The sequence below is a fragment of the Lissotriton vulgaris genome, unplaced genomic scaffold, assembly GCF_964263255.1.
Source record: "Lissotriton vulgaris unplaced genomic scaffold, aLisVul1.2 SCAFFOLD_2672, whole genome shotgun sequence".
Lineage (NCBI taxonomy): Eukaryota > Metazoa > Chordata > Amphibia > Caudata > Salamandridae > Lissotriton > Lissotriton vulgaris.
The window spans coordinates 139005-160375 of record NW_028245207.1 but is presented as its reverse complement, the minus strand read 5'-3'; the positions used below and the strand labels follow the sequence as shown (position 1 = coordinate 160375).

The 21371-nt window shown below is 48.6% G+C and overlaps 1 protein-coding gene across 1 annotated transcript in view; it reads left to right on the top strand.

Annotated features, from left to right (window-relative positions):
- The window catches only part of LOC147666499 (SRSF protein kinase 1-like), a gene marked incomplete at its 3' end in the record, with an annotated part of 245343 nt that overhangs the window by 139386 nt on the left and 84586 nt on the right, over positions 1-21371 (top strand). Inside the window, exons 5-6 of the mRNA XM_086949034.1 lie at positions 2914-3001; positions 6727-6833. Of these exons, the coding sequence (XP_086805160.1) occupies positions 2914-3001; positions 6727-6833 (195 nt within the window). The remainder of the gene's footprint in view (positions 1-2913; positions 3002-6726; positions 6834-21371) is intronic.

Genomic DNA, 21371 nt, shown 5'->3' with positions numbered 1-21371 from the left:
GGGCTGATTGGCCCACACTCCCAGTGTCGCAGCAGGTCGCTTCCTCCTCGGACGCTCCACCGCTCACCCTTACCAACGATGCCTCTCCGGAAGGTTAGGGAGCGCACCTTCAGGGTTTTTTCCATCAAAGGACGATGGATGCCTTTCCAACGCACGTCGCACACTAACCGCTTGGAGCTGTTATCCAGTTTCCTGGCTTCCTAATGCGAGAGGAATCCGTGTTAGCGTGTACAGACAATACTCTCACTATACACTATCTCAACAAGCAAGGAGGTACGTGATCACTGTCGCCCAAACAAGCACAACACATTTGCGAATAGGCCTTTCACCATCGCATTGATAGTTCTGCAAGACCTGTTCCAAGGGTCTCGAACGTCATGACGGACTCCCTCAACGGATCCGCCTAGGACAACCATGGGTGGGATCTCCACCAACGGACCCTCGACCACATCTTATGCCTGGGGGGACAACCAGCCCTGGATCTGTTTGCAACACCTCTCAACCGCAAAAGCCTATACTATGCAATCTGCCTTCCCCACAAAAGATCGTGTGGAACTGCATTCGATGAACTCGTCAACAGTATTTGCATTTGCTTTTCCGCCGATTCGGTTTGTGCCTCGTCTCCGGTGGAAAATGAGGTTCTAACCATGTCACATCCCACTCTTTGTGCTCAGACGGCCTCACTGACCGTGGTGCATGGGTTTCCTCCTCCTACTACATTGCTGCGAACCTATCACGCTTCGCCCTCTGCCGCACCTTCTGACAGTACAGTACGGACGGATTCACCATCCGCATTCCTCAGGCCTCCAGCTTGTGGTTTCAACCTGTGCAATCTGAATTTGCTCTCTTGTGCATTGCCGCACACTGAAGGGAGGTTTCTCGCGAATGCAAGAGCCCCTCCACTACTTAGAAATATAAACTAAAATGTAAACGCTTTGGTAACTGGTGCGAGTCTGTCTGCATCAATTCTGTGCACGCTACACCAGAGCAAACCCTACCTGTTGTTCTCCTTATTGCAAAGTCAGCCCTTTTCTCATTTCGTCTTGAAAAGTACTGGCTGCACTTCTCGTTTTCGCCATGATGGATTCAGGTCTCTATATTCCTCCCGGATTGTTCGCAAGTTCTTTTAGGGCCTCTACAGGATGTGTCTGCCCATCGGGCGTTCCCCGCCTCTCAGCGCCTCAACGTCGTATTAGCCCAGCTTCTCTAACCTTCTTTTGAACCAATCCATTTTCGGATTCGGATTCGACATTTCTAACAGGGAAAGCTTCCCTCCTACTCGCACTCATATCTTCTCGACTTGTGAATCCTATTCAAGCTTTTACCATCAAATATATTTAACTTCAACTTCCAAGTGACTCTCTGGTGCTGCACACCAATCCATTATATATACCACAGGTTCTATCAGACTTTCACCTTTATGAACCAGTCATCCTATGAAACTTTCTTTCCAAACCCTCAGTCTTCAGCTGAGCGCACTCTACATTCTTTAGATTTCAAACGATATATTAAATTCTACATACTATGAACAGCTGCCTTCGCAAGCTAGACCACCTTTCTTGTGTATGCGTTTTAGTGCATCCAGTGACCAAACAAACCATTGCCCCATGGTTTGACATCTGCTATCTCTTTTTGTCATACAAAGATGGGCAAGCTCTTAACTACTCCGATGAGGGCCCACTCGACAAGGGCAGTTTTCATACTCCACTGCCTTATACGCTGAGTGCCACTCCATCAGATCTGCTGAATGGCGACGTGGTCCAGCAGACGTATGTTTCACAAAGCACTACTGTCTGGAGGTAATTGAAAGCGCAGTCACTGCTGTTGTTCAAGCGGTGCTTCTGAATTTTTTCAAGTAAGGTGAGCCTCTCTTGCTTCCCTCCTCCTGCCATAAAATGTTTTTGCATTTTCGCATCAGTGTACCATTAATAGTGTTTGTTTAAATATGCGATATGTTCATGCATTACGGTTGTAACATTTTATGGATATATTGGCTATTGATTGCTATTCTATTAAGCATGTGAATCTATGAAAGACACCCCAATACTGGAGAAGAACAAAAGTTACTTACCTGTAAACTGTGGTTCTCCAGTATTGGTGTCTTTCATAGATTCCCATGCGACCCACCCTTCCTCCCCTCAGAGGCTCTCTTCTCCTCATCCACTTTTTTGCCACTCTTGTGCTACGAAAATCTTGAGGGCCTGAGCTTCTGAGGAGAAGGTTCTAGAGGGTTCGACAGCCTCATTGGCTGGAATTTGGACTATCATAACGACATGGATATGCCAGTAAAGTGATTCTCCCTCAATGCTTCCTTATGTGTTAATAATGTTCTATGGTACTTTCAAGCATTCTATTATTATTATTAAATTCTATTTTCTTATTATTATTACTATGACATATATTTTTTATATATGTGATTTTTATTTTTTACTACTATTTTATGTCCCGGGCAACTCCCACTCCGACGACTGGGAATATTCAAGCATGTGAATCTATGAAAATCACCAATACTGGAGAACCACAGTTTACAGGTAAGTAACTTTTGTTCATACCATGGTAATGAGTGATGTACATTTAGGGTTTGATAGATGAAACCTATTCTCTATCTTAAAGCTTTGTATGACTTGCAGAGTGCAATGGAGGTTGGTTGAAGCCTATCCGTGCCAGACAAATATTTGTAAATGAGATAAGGTCTTTTTACAGTCTTATGAGTATTTATGCTCTTATGATGAGCCTCACATATTTGCAAGTGCTGGTTACTATTCTTTTTATTGTTTGTAAGAGATGTGCAGCATTTACAGTAGTTTTGAACATGTTATGGAAGATCTTTCGATAAGATATGCCATGTAATGTCATGTGCATATTCTGGTGTATACAGGCTCTGTGAATGACCTTCTCCTCCTCTATCTTCAGGTACGAAATACCGACCCAAGTGACCCAAAGAGAGAGATGGTGGTTCAACTTCTGGATGACTTTAAAATCCCAGGAGCAAACGGCACTCGTATCCTTCAGAGTCCTAGAATTGAGAGTTGTACTATTACAGAGCTGAAATAAATCCTCTTTACAGATCCTACGGAGTGTCTTTGAACATAAATTTATATAAGAATACTTTTATTATGATATGAAGGGCCTCCCGTGCGTGTAGCAGACCACAGACACAAGTGGCTTGTGGATACTGGGATGACTTGCCTTTTGTGTTAATTATTGATGTACAGTAGACATGTATTTTTAAAATTTTTATTTCACATTTAATGCATAATATGTGTGTATTTGTAAGTGATGTATGAATATTTTGTCATAAACAATGTTAGCATGGTTTCAGAGTATTCCCAAAAGACATTCTTGATTACAATCTGCTGCTCCTGTGTATCAGTTTACCATAACTAAAGCAACATCTTGTATCTTACACGTTTAGTCCACTTTAGTGACAGTTGGCAGCCTGCTGCTAATTTAGAACTATGCTTTGCCAGTGATGTTTGTGAGAAGTTGGCCTGATGTATGATGCTCACTAGTAAGTCAACCTTATAGACCAGCTACCCTAATGGTAGCATGGACAAAGCAGTCTTAGGCTAAACTCTTTTGGCATGTGAAGCCAGCTGTTTTACCACATAGAACCCCTTGAATACCAAGTGAAAGGACAACACACAGGTTGTTATGAAAATAAACAAGATATTTATTAACTAACATACACCTCTGAACTCTTTATGAGATCAGAGGGCTAAGCACGTGACAATCTCTTAGGAAAAATACGTTAAAGTTGCACAAATTACAATGGTGCTCTAGGGGCACGACAAACCATATACTAAGTAAGTGGAATGTGAAAGTCGATAAAAGGAATGGAGCTGTCCAGAGGCTGTAGGATCGCTGGGACCACGCTTTACTAACTCTAGGTAGGTAATAGGAGACCCACGGAACGCGTTTGGAGAGTGTGAACTCGCACGCGAGATGCGTAACAGTGTCTATGGACAGTACAGTTCAAGAAAAAGGTGAGTACGGACAATCCTGACTAGGTAAGACTAAAACGACTGTGGAACTGGACACTAGGAGAGTCAAGCTACCCTTGAGCACTGAAATGCTCGTGTTACCTCACCCACAGGCTGCAGGTGCATAGGTGCCAAGTCGTGTCGGGTTCCGGCGTTGAAGTCTATGGAGCTTGGAAGAAAAGATGCTGCAGGCGATCAGGAGGAAGATGTCTGGTGTGATCCAAGGGTGGATCAGTGAAGAGAAGAACCTGAAAGCAGAGGGGACAATGTTCAAAGTCACTAGCCAGTGACTGGAGTGGAACCAGATGTCGTTGTCGCGATCAGGTGAGAGTGGACGCTTGTCTCTGCTGCCACGTGGACCAGGTGGTGTCTTAGACGACCAGGATGGAGGCACGAGCTATCCCACGCATGCTCTCGCTGTCGGCGGTGTCTGCTTCGGATTCGGAGTCAACAGGCCTTGGCAAAGGCAACCTACGCGGTGAGTGTAAACGGTGTCTAGAGGGGACCAGTAGGGTCCGGGGGTGCTCCTCTTTTGGAAAGGAGCAAGGGCCAGTCTGGAGCAACCAGACCAGCAGTGAAGATTTCGAAGTTCGTCGTCTAGGAGGTCACTAGCCAGTCGGCAAGTGACCAGACAACGAGTCAAGCAGCAAACAGGCAGAAGGGCCCCACGCAGATCTTGTGGATGCTGGAGGGCTGGTCTTCGGTGCAGGAGCTGCTCGGGGTCGGGGCTTCTCAATCCCCAAAGCACTTGGACGAGGTTACCTCAGAAGTCTTGCTGGAGCGAAATGCTGCTTCTTTTAAGATGGCCGGTCCCACGTGTCTCGTCGCACCCACGGATCTCAGCTGTGCTGCAGATGTAGGTAGAGGTCGCGAGGTCTGGGAATCCGGGTCTCGTCGGACTCTGAAGTCTGGATCCTTGAAGGAAGACGACAAAGGGAAGCCGCTGTACGCTGATGGTGCCTGCTTGTGCAGGGTGGACACTCCTTGCCCACAACGGAGATTTCTTCAGTCTTCTGTGGAGCAGAACGTCGAAGTCCAGAGTTTCTTCTTGTAAAGTTGTTCAGGATAATCTAATTTGGAATGGGACCAGCTCCTACCTTTAACCGGCTAATGTATGTATGTATAGGCATTTATATAGCGCACTACTTACCCGTAGGGTCCCAAGGCGCTTCGACCGCTGCGAAACCCTTCCTGGCTTCCCTGAGAGATGGTCCCTTAATGGGTATCTCCAGGGTGAGACCAGGCATCCCCGGCGGTCTGGTGGGGCCGTTAGTGAAGATGAGGCAAGCTAATGCCCAGAGTTGCAGAGTGTGATCGCTGATCAGAGTGGGCACCGAGGCGAGAGAATTATCGAGTCCGCTGACCCTGGTCCAGAAACCTGCCGCGCCGGGAATCGAACCCTGGTCCCCGGCCGTCCTCTGCTCTCGGGTCTGCCGCCTCTAACCAGTGAGCCACACGGCTGTATTACGACTAGGTCCCTCCTCTGGGTGAGACCAGGAAGGGGGATGGTTACACCCCCTATCCTTTGTCCGGTCTTGCGCCAGAGCTGGGGCTGGAGTGCCCCAGGAACTGGTTTAGACCAGTGTATGCACAGTGACACCTTGTGTGCCCCAGGCATGTCTCATTCCTTTCAGCCCTGTCCTACCGAATACACAAAATCCTGTCTGGGGTGGTGCTAGCACCTCCCATGGCAGGAAACCCTTTGTCCAAGCCTCCCTCGCTGGAATGACTCCCAGCAGCAGGAGGTCAGACTTGTGTCTGTGGTGGCAGCATCCATTTTGTGATGCTGAGGCTCAAGTTAACTTTAACCGGGGTTCACAGTTACATACATGTCGTGTCCCTCTAGAAGGGTGGAATGCTACCCCCGTCGCCAGGATTGGCGAGGGGGTAGTATTCCAATTCGTATGACACCTTACTCGACATGTTTTGATAATGCTATACCAAAGTTGCCAATAACCGCGAGGATTATAATGCACCTAAGAGTATATGGTATAGCGTTATCATGGAAACAGCTAAAGGACTTAGTTCCGAAAGCTGCAGACAGGCTCAGCTCATGCTAGAGCACCAGCTCACATAATTCCAAGCACTCTGCCTCCAGGATTGTTAAGGCCTGCCATAGGAGTGACTGATAGGAGGATATGTGTCCATTTTAGGGTTAGATATAGGGATACTATATCTAAAGCAAAGGGTGATTACACCACCTTGCCCCAGCTGATTGATCAGCCAGTTGTGTCCGATTTGGGTGGCCAGCCAGGGGTGGCATAATACATGCTGCAGCCCCTGGTAGGCCCTGGGTGCACCTATGCCCTGGGTCCCTAAAGTACACTGTACAGGGGCTGATAAGGTGACTCAGTATCCAATTAGATATGTACCTAGAGTACATGGAATCCATTTTACCGAGAGAGCAGTGGGCCTGGGGTCCTGAATAGCAGGGCCCCAGGTCAACTAAGTCGAAAAACCAGCTAAACACCAGGCAAAAAGTTGGGGGCAACCATTGTCAGATATCCACCTTCCTACAATGTTTGGTACTTCAAGTGCATAGGTCTGAGAGTTATTAATATTGTCTGATGATGTACTGTGACAGAATTGTCCAGGCAATTGGGGAAGAACTTAATACAGAATGTGAATTATCCTGCACTCTGGGGGACAAATGCTATCTGCTTTAAATTAATATGGATAAAAGTACCTAATGCAGTTGTTTTGCCACCATGTGGCTTGTTTAGTTATCCTTGACCTGTTGAAGATGTGTGCATGGTGTTTGAAGTTCTGGGTCATCATCTCCTAAAGTGGATCATTAAGTCAAGCTACCAGGGTTTGCCACTTCTCTGCGTGAAGAGCATCATTCGACAGGTATTTTCTGCTCATGTTTCAACAGAATATGTTATGTTTACTTCTTTAGCAAGCTGTTTCCAGGTGCATATGGAATCATGCTTTAGTCAGATCTTATATTTCAGACGTTTCTGTCAAAATGAATACTTAACATTTTAGCATTCTCTGGCAAACGTCAGTTGCATTTAATACCTTTGCAATTTTTATAGAGTGACTAGATGAAAATGGGCATTTAAAATGTTGTCCCATTTTGCCAAACGACCGTGATTATAATAAGTAGTAAGGATTTAATATTAATAATAATAATAAAACATTTATAAAGCGCATGGCTGCACAGACTGTGTATCCCCGCGCTGACTGCCAACAAAACTAACAGAGGGAGAAGGACGGAAGAGGAACAGAAATGTATTATAGGGGGAAGAGGTGAGTTTTTAATTTGGCTCTGAATAGAGTTTCTGAGGGTTCCATTTGCAAATGAACAGGGAGGGCATTCCAGTGTTTTACTCCAAGGTAGCGAAAGGAACGACCCCCCCATTTTCACTCTGTGAATACGGGGAAGTTTGAATTGTGTCATTCCCGAAGATCTAAGGTCTCTGATCGGACGATGGATAGTAAGAAGGTTTCTTAGATAGATAGGTCCTTTGTTGTGGGCAATCTTATTTATTTGTATGTTTTCAAAGAATGCATTACGCAGTCTAGAAATAGCTCTTACACATTGTACAATCAAATATTAGTGTTTTAGTGAAGTGATTTCCCTTCGTGCCAAATTTTAGAGTAGTTCTTGCAATTCAAATGCCCTTGTTTTTCATACTAAAAACCTTTGTATCTGTTAATCGCTGACTCGTCAATGTTTTGAGCAGGAGAAGCTTTAGACCTGCTTTCATCTTGGAAACTGACTTCCTAATGTGTCAACTTGAGATTGGTACCTTCTTCATTAGGGCACCTACTAATAAATATTTAAATCTCTCTTGTGGATCAGTCCTTTGCTGTGCGGGCTAGAATTTATTCTGAACTGTCTAGGTCCAAGACCCTTGATGTAACAAAGTAAATGTAAGTAAATGTAACACTCGCAAAGAAGAGCATTTTGTAGTTGAGGATGATATTCCAGTGCAGGGATGAATGTGGCTTATGAAAAAGGAATTGATATGTCTTTGCAATCCTGTTTTACAATAAGATACTAAGGCGTGGGAGAGTTTTGTATAGAAATCGTATCCGAAATCCTTGCATTGCATTGTTCTCAGTCATCTCCATACGGCCTCCAGAATGGAGGTTTGCAGTATTTCAGATTGGGAGAATCTCAAGACATTTGAGGAGTTTCTTCCATTATGAAAAGGTAGGAGTTTTTAACTTGCAGAGCGTGAGCCAGAAATCTCAGAAAACTTTAACTTGTTTTAGCTGCAATGAAGGCCAAGGCATGTATCTGCAGACATAATTCAGGTTTGCATGTCTTTCCTTCGCCAAAATATGCTGAATAATTTGCCTCTTGTACTAAAAATGCATCTGGTAAAAGTGGTTGCAATTTGCACACCCACTTTTACCCAAAGCATTTGTATTTTGCAAACCTACATGTGTATAATTAGTCTATTCACAAAAATGCAGATTTATAGTGGGTTGCAATTTGATCCACCTCATAAATATTGATGAGGTAGGTTGCAAATTGTGACTCACCATGATTGGTTAAAATGCCATTTATATTGGTATTTTGGAACAGCCACAGGTCTGTGGTTTGTGTTATAATTGATCAGAACCCTCCTTAAAGTTAAATTGTTACTTTTCATGCTTCTAAAACAAGAATTGTGGTGAGCTAAAATTGAAAATAAATCCAGTTGTAATTACTATGTGCATTTTTCTGCATGTTTTTAAAGACCGGTGATGCAAAATTGTGAAACTCATGAGATATTTTGTTTCTAAGCATTGTACTGAGGATGGCCTTGCATATTAAATATACAAGAGACCGAAAGGTTTTGGTCTGTCCACTACTTGCTTCTTTGAAACCTGTTTGGCTTTTGTCAACACACAAATAATTTGATTAGTCCTGGTTGAACTATCTTCTTGTAAGAGTGGACCACCACTTCTTTTGGCCCTATCTATGGACTCGACTAGCCAATTGTGGGTCATTAGTTTGTTGGAAGCTGAAATTTGTTTGTGTCTTTTATTTGACCATTTTAGTAAAACAACTTTTGTTTTCTTGTGTGCGCCAGTGTTGAATTATTCTCTTTATCACTTTAATGCAGTTCTAAAAGATATTTCTATTTATATACTGCTTTTTTAATGATCTTTTTATTAAATGCACACCAAGTAAAAAAGCCAGAAAGAACACCACATTGAAAGGTACACACAAACACGATTGATATACAGATCACATTTTAGCACATTCCCTCCCTCTCATCATCTACACTGGGATGGGTACAGTACTGAGGGTCACTGTTGATGGTGACTGTTTGAGGGAGGTACATAGGCTTCCTCATAGACATTCCAGTTGTCCCAGATTTTCTCAGGGGGAAGGGCAGACCTGGCTTTCGTAAACCACTTTCTCCTCCACCATGCACCAGTCCATGTCCCGTTTCGTGTCTCCCAGGAGGGGGGCCCAGAGGATACTCTCCATATACATTCAATATTACGTTTGGCAATAACCAGGCTAAAAGTCATCCTTGTCTGTTCCGCTTGATTCAGGTCTGCTTCTTCCCACACATTTACAGGACATCATTTGGCGGGATTGGCATTTCACTCACTCACACTGTATTCAAGCCCTCTACCACTGATTCCCAAATTATTCGTACTACTGGGCAATTCCATATTAGATAAAAATGAAGTCCCTGTCTGGCCACATGGTCTACATCCTGCATCTGCTGCCCTGCCTATTTTGGCCACTGTTGTGCATGCCAGGTAAGACGTGTGTAATATTTTGAGCAGCACCAGCGGAAACCCGGCCTTAATCACCACCTTCCCAGGAGAAACAAGGGCGTCTGGCCATTCATTGTCCTTCAGCCCTTTCAAGTCTTGGTTCCACTTTTCCCGCAATTGTAAGAGTGTGTTCAGTGAGTTGTTCAACTTTTTGTATATGAAGGAAGTTGCCTTATGATACATGTGATCATCAAGCAGCCTATCCTCTAGGGACTCAAGGATATCTGTCCCCCCAAGGGATGGCTGCCTGGAGTGCGTGTCTGGTCTGGAGGTAACAAAAGATCTCAGATGTCGCCAACACATATTCACCTTTCTAAGTCAGAGTAAGGGACCACATTGTCCTGGGCTCAGATTCCCCTACCATGGAGAGTCCCAGAAGTTCCCACTTGTCGAAATCATTTCGCCTCCCCAGAGTGCCCAGTTTCTCGGACTCCCACGAGGGAATGGGAGTTATCTTGTCCCCCTCAGACCACTGATTTAAGCGTGAAGTTCCAGAATTGAATCATGATAGCCATGGGACCCTGAAGAGGCATGTAGTGCTTGTTGGTATAGAGCACTCACAGATTCCCCCCCCCCCCACCCCCCCCCCTCCTCGGTTGTAGAACCTGCCTATAAGATATTCAGCCTCATTATCAGGATGGTGAACCCATTGAATAATGGCCGCCTGTGTGTCACCCAATCGTATTTTTGGACGTCTGATACGGCTATCCCCACTCTCATACCAACCCCTCGTCAATTTGGTAAGGATGATGCACGCTGACTGACTGTCCCACAGCAAAGTCCTGACTGCATAATCTGATAGAGACAACTAGCTACAGATTCCTTACCAGTGAACTTCGAGGCGTCAGGCTGGATCGGGAAGATTTTTGATAGCAGGACCCTAGCACACCAATAGGTGGTGTCGGTGAACTCCATGTGACGTTGGAGGCATCTAGTTCGTTGTCATGATGTCTGCCTCAACTATATAGGAGACACCCTGGCGCGCTGACGTCACCGCACCAACCAACACAGATCTTTTGAAGAGAGAGCCCTCCTGTCAATTTTTTACAGACTTTTTTCCACTTTTTGTCAAACTTTTTGGTGTGTAGGATGACCAGTAAGAAGACCTCGGGGTTCAGACCGTGCTGCACTGGTCACCGCACCATGTGGGTTACGGACCCCCATCGGATATGTCTTTGGTGTCTGGAGTGCGACTACTACCCGAAGTTGCGCTCAGACTGTCGGGCCATGGCTCCGAAAGCTTTGAGGGAGCGATCCCTAAAGCTGCTTGCAGCCTGGCATCACGGAGGTCCCCTCGGAAATCTTGCTTCCAGTCTCGTCGACAGGAAGGTCGGAGCACCGCCCCGGGGGATAAAAGTCGTCTTCCTCCCACTCGAAATTGTCAACGTTTGGTAAAAGCATTCTAAAAAGGACAAGAAGCTGACGGATGCTTCGCCCTGGCTGAAACCTGACGAGACTGAAGAGTCTCTGCGTTTGAGTCGTGCTCTGTGGAGTAGGTGCCTGGGTTGGCTCTGCGTTTCCCTCCCTTTCCGGGGCCGGAAGCAACCCCTCTCCAGTTAAGAGATTTTTATGACACCATGTATGCCCTGTAGGTTCCACACCATGGGCTCCTCTTAGATACGTTCCTGGATCTGGAATTTCACCAGTCATACCACTTCGACCTTCCCAGCTGCCGCGTCCAGTGCTGAGGCCCTCTAAGTCACCCACAGGTGGCGGTTCCTCCTCATTCCGGACAACACAGAGCCGCCTGGGCATCCACAGACACGGAGACCGGCACCGACCTAGCCTTTGGGCTCATGTCTTATCCTCTGCCTTATTCTGAAAGGCTAGGACTGGATGAAGATTGGACGAGGCAGAAAGACCCCTTAGAAATTCCTCTTTACAATGAGGAAATAGACTGGTACTAGGACCTGGGTGATGCCAGTGGTTTGGACACCTCCCCAGAGCCTGGCATGCTGTCTCCTCTTAACCTGCTATGGAGGAGGGGGCTTCCTATGCAAACTTTGTGTCCAGTACTGTGGAGGTCTTGGACCTGCAGCTCCCTACAGAGGCGGTCAAGACTAATTTCTTGATGGAGGTCGTGCAGCATGGTGTCCCGACCCCGGAACCCTTGCTGCTCAGTACGTGAGGCTATGACGGATGTTATACTGAGCACCTGGTCTGAGGCCAGCTAGGGGCTCCTGTGAACAGAAATATCACCTATTCAACCACCCGGAGAGCTTGGTAGCCTCTTCTTCCCGTAGCACATTCCATTCCTAACCCCCCAGATAGGGAATCCAAAAACCTGGACTGCTTTGGTAAGATCTTCTCTTCCACCAGCCTATCATTGCGGTCGGTTAACACTGCATGTCTCTTGGCCGTTATTCCCATTAGCTATGGGAAACGATTGCGCCAGTGCTGTCACAAGTCCCGGAGGAGGCCGGGGCTGTCTTTTCCCAGGATGTGGCCGATAACAGAGATGGAGCAAAGTTTAACATATGGTGTTACTTAGACACAACAGACTCGCTGGGCAGATTGATTTCCTCGACGGTGGCAGTTGGGCGCCACGCCTGGCTGAGAATGTTTGGCTTCTCAAGGGATATCCAAGCCAACCGTACAGAAGTGCCCTTTGATGGCGCTCGTCACTTCGGAGGCAGGGCGGACACAGTCCGAGAGTCCTTCTAGGAATCGGGGGTTATGGCCAAGTCCTTGGGCTTCTAAATGTCATCCCGGCCTGCGTCCGACTTTCGCTCCTTTCGTGACTACCGAAGAGACTTCCAACCATTCCAGCCCTACCCCTGCCAGAGCACAGTGCAAGTTCTGCAAACTCTGCGTGGCTGTGGGTGCGGTTCACCCTGACCTTGCGGGACGGGAAGCCAGAAGTCAGGTCATGCCTCAACCCTTTCCCCATCTGCCACCAAACCTTCCTAGTCTGATCTTCCCAGATCATGGATGTCCAGTTGGTGGCAGGATACGCCATCACCTTCACCACTGGTGGGATATCACCTTGGACAGGTGGGGGGTGCAAATAGTCCAAAGCGGCCACACCCTTCCCTTCAAGACTATCCTTCACTCCATGCCTCCAACTTACGATTGGCTGACGGAGGATCACCTTGCCTTACTTCGGGAGTGTGAGAAGTTGGCCTGATATACAGTGCTCACTATTCCAGTGATCACTATGTATCAGTCCAAACAACCCTTATTGATGATTGGTTGTAAGTCAACCTTATAGACCAGCTATCCTAGTAGCATGGACAAGAGCAGTCTTTAGGCTAAACTCTAGAGGGCGTGTTAAGCCAGCTGTTATACCATCACATATACCCCTTGAACACCAAGTGAAAGGACACCACACAAGTTGTTATGAAAATAAAAGGATATTTATTTAGAACACAACAGCCCTGGACTCTTTATGAGGACAGGGCGCTAAGCACAATATAAAGCTCTTAAAGAATTTCTGAAAGTCGCACAATTTACACAAATGCCCGAGGGGCACGGAAAACCATATACTACAAAAGTGGAATGCGAAATTACTAGCAGGTAAGTACTACTCTCAAAGACTTTAGAAACGCTAGGCCTACAATGCTGAACCCTTGGATTAGAAGCAGGAGGCCTAGGGACGTCGTGTGCCGAGTGGAAACTCTCACGCGTGATGCGGGACAAAGTCTATGGTTGCTAGAAATTACAAAGTTAGTGTTCTCGGGCGAACCCAACTAGGTAGGTCAAAAACGAAAGTGGATCTGGACACTTAGAGAGTTGGTCTACGCTGGAGCACCGTGGTTCTCGGTTTACCTAGCCCAGGGGCTGCGGCTGCATAGGGTTCAAGTGTCATCTGGTTTCTTCGTCGACGAACCAGGAGCCTGAAGTGGAAGTTGCTGGCAGGTGACCAGTGAAGATGTTCCGGGCCGATCCAAGGACTGGATAAGCTGAAGAGGGTACCTGTAAGCAGCCAGTGTTTAGATGGGCAGCAGGATGGCACCGGATGAAGTCACCTTGACCAGGTGAGTGGGCGACGCTGGGCTCAGCAGTCTCTCGGACCAGAAGGCGTTGTCGGCGACCAGGATGGAGGTGCGAGCTGTCCCATGAAGGTATCTGCTGTCGGCGATGCTGGACCCAGGATTGGGGCAACAACTCTTGGCAAATGCAAGCCCTCGCGGTGTACTCAAAATGGCGTCTGGAGTGGACCAGGATGGTCCGGGTTGCTCCTCTGTTGGAGGGGAGCAAGGGCCAGTCTGGAGCAACCAGACCAGCGATGGAAGTGTCGTCGTTCGTCGTCAAGAGGGCTACAAGCCAGCAGGCAAGTGGCCGGACAACGCGGTGAGCAGCAAAGAGCAGAAGGGCCCCACGCAGATCTCGTGGATGCTGGGGGGCTGGACTTTGGTGCTGGAGCTGCTCAGGGTTAGGGCTTCTCAAACCCCAAAGCACTCACTCGAGGATCCCTCGGCGGTCGTGCTGGATAAGCGTAGTGCAGTTCTGAAGATGGCCGGTCCCTCGAGGTCTCGTCACACCCACGGATCTCAGCTGGGCTGATGATGTAGGTAGAGGTCAGAGGTACCAGGGAAGCTGGGTCTCGTCGTGCTGGTCAGTCTGGTTCCGGAGGAAGGACGTGCAGCAAACCTCAGTGTTCTTAGTTGGTGCCCGCAGATGCAGGGTGACTACTCCTTAGTCACAAGGGAGAAATCTTAGGAAGAAGTCTTGAGTTTGTGGTAAATAAAAATTACCTATACGGAATTTTATGCGGTAAAGTTCAATAATAGCTCAATCAAAAAAATGAGAGGCAGAGTCCGTGGAATCTGAGTTTTATAAGGGTTTTATTCCATATAATAAAATGGTTCGAACCAGGTATCATGTTCCATCACCACGAAGGTTCAGGAAGGGATAGACAATGCTTTATTGACAGAGTACAATATATATAGTTAATGCATATAATGGTGATGGATACAAAAAGGCGTAACAGCTGAAAGAAACGAGATAAGAACACATGTACGTAACAGAAGGCGTGCACAAGGGCGTACACGGAGGTGTGTGCTAGAGACGTCATATGAAAGTGTCATAAGTGGGTGGATTCATAGAGGAATCCTGCAGTGTCAGCAGAAATATATGGCTGGATGCGCGCGCAGGCAACATGACGTGTGATTGACGTGGAATTGGAGGGTGAAGGGGACTTGACATTTAGCTCCGAAAGAGGAGACAGAAGTCTGGCGTGTCAGGACAATCTAAACCCAATCATATCTGATATCTTGTGTTTGCGGAACTGTATTATCTAGAAGGAAAGGTCTCTCGGACAGAGGCTATTCTATACTGACTGCTAGTGCGTGCATAAGCGTCTATGTGTCTGCGTGTAGTGCGAGGGGCCATGGGCCTACCATGGTAACAGGAGCAGTGAATTACTTGCATGGAGACAGTGAGGCCGGGCCCTTTGCTCTGCAGCTGGGAGGATGTTTACCTAAATAACTAGACAGGAATGTATTTTCGAGGAGCGGAGCAGATAACTTGAAGGCTGAATACAGTCTTGGCAGGCAAGCAGGCCGAGCCGGGCACCGCTCGCCGCGCAGGGAGTAAGGCAGAGGTCATGGATACAGAATCCAGGCTGCAACTTTCAGAGGCAGAAGGCAGGAAGGCAGAAAGGCTCGATGGCAGAAATCAGGGCCTAACTCAACAGAGCCAGGAAAACGTGAAAGTGCACCATGTAAAGACGGTGGCACGGCATACTTAGGAACTGAATTATCGATCCATTCATGGTGCATCTGAAAGAGGACATGTTAACGTTGGACGCAAATGTATTTGCGTCTTCATAGCTGGTCATGGAGGGAAATTACATGTACTTGAAGCACGTACATGGAGCCGTTGGGGTCTACGATAGGGGACACAATTGACCATAAAATTTGAATTACTTCAAGTTCCTTTCGTAGAAAGTAGTTTCAGGATTCAAAGATGATCTAATTTGGAAGGGTCCCCGCTCCCACCTTTATTCTAAAGAAAGGGGCTGGTACGGGACTAGGTCCTGCCCATGGGTGGGACCAGGAAGGGGGGTGGTTACACCCCTCTCCCATGCCGGACTTTCCCCAGCTCAGGGGCTGGTGTGCCCCTGGAACTGGTTCAAACTGGCAGATGCACAGTGAGCACCGGGGTGCCACTTACAGTCACCTTCCTATTCAGCCCTGCCTGCCTAGGATACACAAAACCCTGTCTGGGATGGTGCTAGCACCGCCCCTGACAGGAAACCCTTTGTCCAAGCTCCCCTCGCTGGAAGGACTCCCAGCTGCAGGGGGTCAGACTTGTGTCTGTGGTGGCAGCATCCATTTTGTGATGCTGAGGCTTGAGTTAACTTTAACCGGGGTTCACAGTTACATACATGTCGTGTCCCTCTAGAAGGGTGGAATGCTAACCCCGTCGCCAGAATTGGCGAGAGGTTAGTATTCCAATTCGTATGACACCTTACTCAACATGTTTTGATAAAGCGATACCAAAGATGGCAAATAACCGCGAGGATTATAATGCACTTAAGAGTATATGGTACGCGTTATCATAGAACAGCTATTAGGACTTGGTTCCGCAAGCTGCAGACGGGCTCAGCTCATGCCAGAGCACCATCTCACATAATTCCAAGCACTCTGCCTTCAGGATTGTTAAGGCCTGCCATAGGAGTGACTGATAGGAATACATGTGTCCATTTTAGGGTTAGATATAGGTATACTATATCTACAGCAAAGGGTGATTACACCACTTTGCCCCAGCTGTCGTGCAGCCAGTTGTGTCAGATTTAGATGGCCAGCCAGGGGTGGCATAATACATGCTTCAGCCCCTGGTAGGCCCTGGGTACACCTCGGCCCTACTCTCCTACAGCGAGGAAGTCCAAACTCTTGGCCAAGGGAACTATAGAGAGGGTTCCCCGGCCAGTAATAGGCTGTCGTTGCTATTCCCGTTATTTTCTGGATCCAAAGGACGGAGGCATTTGTCCTATCCTTGACCTCATAGCTCTCAACGACATCCTCAAAAAGGAAAAGTTCAAAATGCTCACTCTTGCTCAGGTCCTGGACCCGGGAGACTGGATGGTGGCATTAGACTTCTGTAGTAGGGGATCTCTGTATATAGTCATCATCTAGTGAATAGTCCCGCTCATGTGCGGGGACCCCGGAGCAATCAAAAATAATCTCTTAAGCTGTCTTTTTGTGCAGTCCTGCATAGACACTTAAGAGAGAATTTAAAGACCAATAATGCAGCCTATACCTGCTAGGCTACACTGTCCAGTACTTCAACTAGATATTCCACCAATACCATATTCAGCACAGCCTGCCAAGTTTCCTTCATAGAGAAACTTCCCCTTTTACCAAGAAAGCCTCTGGAATGATAGAGAGGAAGGGGTGGACAGACAAGCCCCATAGGCTGCCATTATGTGGCTCAAAAAGGGATACCATGCCTTTTAAGAAAACTTTGTAGAACTCTCAGTATTTTCCGGCTCCTGCTAGCAGGACCCTGGGGCATTGAGCTCTCCCTTTTTAGGGTTTATTTCAATTTTTATGCACTTTTAAAGTGTTAAAGTGTGTTCACTCGACGTGTTTTTGTGCCTTCTTTAATTACTGGTGTTTTTCTGGTAATTCTGAGCCCTCATTGACCAAATATGCCTGCCTTATTTGATAAATGCCCTGAGTGCTCTAGGAAGAAGGCCAAGTCCGATCCACACAAGGTGTGTATCATGTCTCCCTTCTGTACATGTTCCCGAGGAGTGTGAGATCTGCCTGACTTTCTCCTCCAGAACCCTGAAGGAAAGACAGAAGATCAGGCTCCAAGGACTGGAGCAAAGAAGACAGCAAGGTCAAGGTGGGTCTGGGCATGCTGGAACTGCTTCATCTGCCCGTGCTGAGGCCTCTGGGGGGCTCCCCAGTGAGAAGAAGGCCAGAAAACGCCACCGGTCTCCGTCGACGTCGATAGCCTCGACGTCGGCGTCGAGAGGAATGACCACGGTCTGTTCCCAGTCTCCCCAGGGCTCTGGGTCGAAGCGTCGACGTTCGACGTCGAGGGGACTGACGTTGAGACCTCCATCGAGGTAGACGTCGAGTACAGATACATTGTCGTCGTCGAGTCATCGACGTCGAGAGAGGTCACGACGGCGCTCGCCGTCGAGGCGACACCGCCGGTCAACGTCGATTCGACGTCGAAGAAGAGATCATCGACGTCGAGGATCTTCGAAGTCGAAAAGATCGACGTTGAGACGTAGAGCTTCGAAGTCAGGGAGATCTTCGACGTCGAAGGAGAACTCCGGCGTCGAGACATAGATCGTCGGCGTCGAGACATAGATCATCGGCGTCGAGACTTAGATCATCGACGTCGAGACTTAGATCATCGACGTCGAGAAGGCGTTGATCGACGCCGAAGAGGCGCTCGGAGCCTAAGAGGAAGGCATCGTCCTCCAGGAGACGTTCTGATGCCAGAAGCTCCTTCAGATCATTGGGGGCACAGCGACGACGTCGTTCACCGACAGGGGGCCCGGCCTCTCGGTCTCCCCAGTCAGGTTAGGCGAGGAAGAAGAGGAGAGTGAAGAAGTCTCCGGGCTCTGTGTACTCTGTGGTATACTCGCCCCCTAAACCGAAGTCGCCTTCAGCACCGCCTCCGTTGCCAAAGGATCCGCCCCCTCGGATTCCGACACCACCGCCGCCTCCTCCTCCTCCTCATCATCCTCCGCCGCCTCATGGACTGCCACCGCCTCCGCCTCCCCCACTTAATGGGCAGCCGCCTGCTCTACCGAGGTCGGCCTCGTTGCCACACTTTCCACCTCCGCCTACAGGGCCTCTTCCTCTGAGGCTCCCGGTCAGGCCTGCGGAACGACTAAGGCCGAGGAGGTCTAGATCCCGCTCCAGATGGAGAGAGAGATCCAGGAGTCGCCTTCTTTCGTCTGCTAGATCGCCTTCTTTCGTCTGCTAGGCGCCACAGGAGGGGCAGGTCTTGGTTTCGAACGGATTCGTCCAGAGCCAGTGACTACTCGCCTACCCTGTCGGAATCCCCTCGGACGAGGGTGTCGCCTGTGGACGACATTATCTCCTTCCAGGATGTGCTGCTGAGAGAGGCGGGCAAGCTGGGCATCAAGCTTACTGTGCCCACGCCGACGACCTCAGTCATTTTTGAGACCCTTCATAAGAAGCAATTGTCTCGACCTTTGTTGCCGTTAGTGCCGGGATTGGTGGAGCCCGCCATAGAGTCATTCCTCACTCCGGCGATTACGAAATCAACGCCCTCCAGGTTACAAAAAAAGTATAGGGCTCCTGACTCGGACCCAGCATTTCTCAGGGTGGATCCAGCACCGAATTTGGTGATAGTGACAGCGGCGCGGAAACAACATGCCACCACCCAGTCATCTACAGTGCCTCCAGAAAAGGAGAGCTGCTGGATGGATTCAGCAGGCAGGAAGATCTGCGGGACGGCCGCCACCTCCATGAAGGCCGCGAGTGCCTCACCGTTGTTGGGACGGTACGATCTGGCTCTGTGGGAGTCCCTCCAACAGTTTGCTTTACTCCTTCCCAAGGAAAAGAGGGAGGATTTCATGGAGATCCTGAATGAAGGGCTGCTGGTCTCTAATCAACTGATCAGCGCAGCTGCGGATTCATCGCTCCTGGCAACCCACGGGTACTGCCATGGAGTCAACCAGAGACGTCATGCCTGGCTGCCGCTTAAGTCATTGAAACCTGAGGCCCAACAGAGGGTGGCCAACTTACCCTTTTCAGTAGAGACCCACTTTATAAAGCACGCTGATGATGAAATGGCCCGGATGAAGGCAGAGGCTGAAACCCTGATGGCTGTCGGGTTGGAGAAGCCCAAGGAACAAAAGAAGACCTACCGCCCGTTCCAGAGACGGTACGGGGCGCAGGGCAGGGAACGAGGCCAGCAACAACAGCAACAGTTCCAGAGGAGGCCCTTCCAAATACGTCAGAAGGGCCGGGGTGGGCAGCAATCTGCCACCGCGACCAAAGGCCAGCCTGTGTCTAAGTCTTCAGCTGTTACTTCCCCGTCATCCGTTACCCACTCCGGTGGGGAGAGGGGGGGGGGGGGGGGAGAGAAGTGTCCAATACTACCTGGTCGAGTGGAGAAAAATTACTCAAGACAAGTGTGAGAAGTTGGCCTGATATGCAGTGCTCACTATTCTAGTGAACACTATGTATCAGTCCAGACAACCCTTATTGATGATTGGTTGTAAGTCAACCTTATAGACCAGCTATCCTAGTAGCGTGGATACGAGCAGTCTAAGGCTAAAGACTCGAGAGGGCGTGTTAAGCCAGCTGTTATACCATCACATATACCCCTTGAACACCAAGTGAAAGGACACCACACAAGTGTTATGAAAATAAACAATGTATTTATTAGAATCACAACAGCCCTGTACTCTTTATGAGGACAGGGTACTAAGCACAAAACAAAACTCTTACGAAAATACTTGAGTTCGCACAATTTACACAGATGCCCGAGGGGCACGGAAAACCATATACTACAAAAGTGGAATGCGAGATTACTAGCAGGTAAGTAAGGTACTAATAGGCTTTGGAATCGCTAGGTCTTGACTATAGAATCTTTAGATTACTTCTAGGAGGCCCAGGGGACTCGGGTGCAGAGTGTACACTCTCACGCATGATGCGGGACGAAGTCTATGGTAGCTAGATCTCACAAACTTAGTGTTCTCGGGCGAACCCGACCTGGTAGGAGGAAAACGAAAGTGGATTCTGACCCTTGGATAGTGAGGCTATGCTGGGGCACCGAAATGCTGAAGTTACCTAGCCCAGGGGCTGCAGCTGCATAGGTCTCAAAAGACGTCGGGAATCCTCGTAGACGGACTAGGAGCCTGGAAGAAAGATGCTGGCAGGCGACCAGTGAAGAGAGTTCGAAGTGATCCAAGCCTGGATCTTGAAGATGGACGATACCTGAAAGCAGAGGGGACCAAGTTCATGACTACTAGCCAGTTGTCAGGTGGCACCAGGAGGGCACCGGATGGTAGTCACCTCGACTAGGTGAGTGGGCGACGCTGTGCTCTGCAGTCTCACGGACCAGGAGGCGTTGTTTGCGACCAGGATGGAGGAGCGAGCTGTCCCACGATGGATGAAGCTGTCGGCGTCGCTGGACCCAGGATGGGGCAACAAGTCTTGGCAAGCGGTGGACCTAAAATGGCGTCTGGAGTGGACCAGGAGGGTCCGGGGTGCTCCTCTTTTGGAAGGGAGCAAGGGCCAGTCTGGAGCAACCAGACCAGCAGCGGTGATGTCGTCGGGCGTCGTTAGGAAGGCCACAAGCCAGCGGGCTAGTAGTCAAACAACGCGGTGAGCAGCAAAAAGCATAAGGGCCCCACGCAGATCGTGGAGATGCTGGGAGGCTGGACTTCGGTGCTGGAGCTGCTCAGGGTCGGGGCTTCTCGGACCCCAAAGCACTCACCAGAGGATCCCTCGGCTGTCGTGCTGGAAAGAAGTCGTGCAGTCTTAAAGATGGCTGGTCCCTCGGGGTCTCGTCGCACCTACGGTTCTCAGCTTTGCTGTAGAGGTAGGTAGAGGTCAGAGGTGCTGGTCGGTCGGATTCCTGAGGAAGGACGTGCAGCAAACCGCAGAGTTCTTAGATGGTGCCTGCGGATGCAGGGTGACTACTCCTTAGTCACAAGGGAGAATCTTGAGAAGAGTCGAGAGTTCCTTTCGTGGAAAGTAGTTTCTT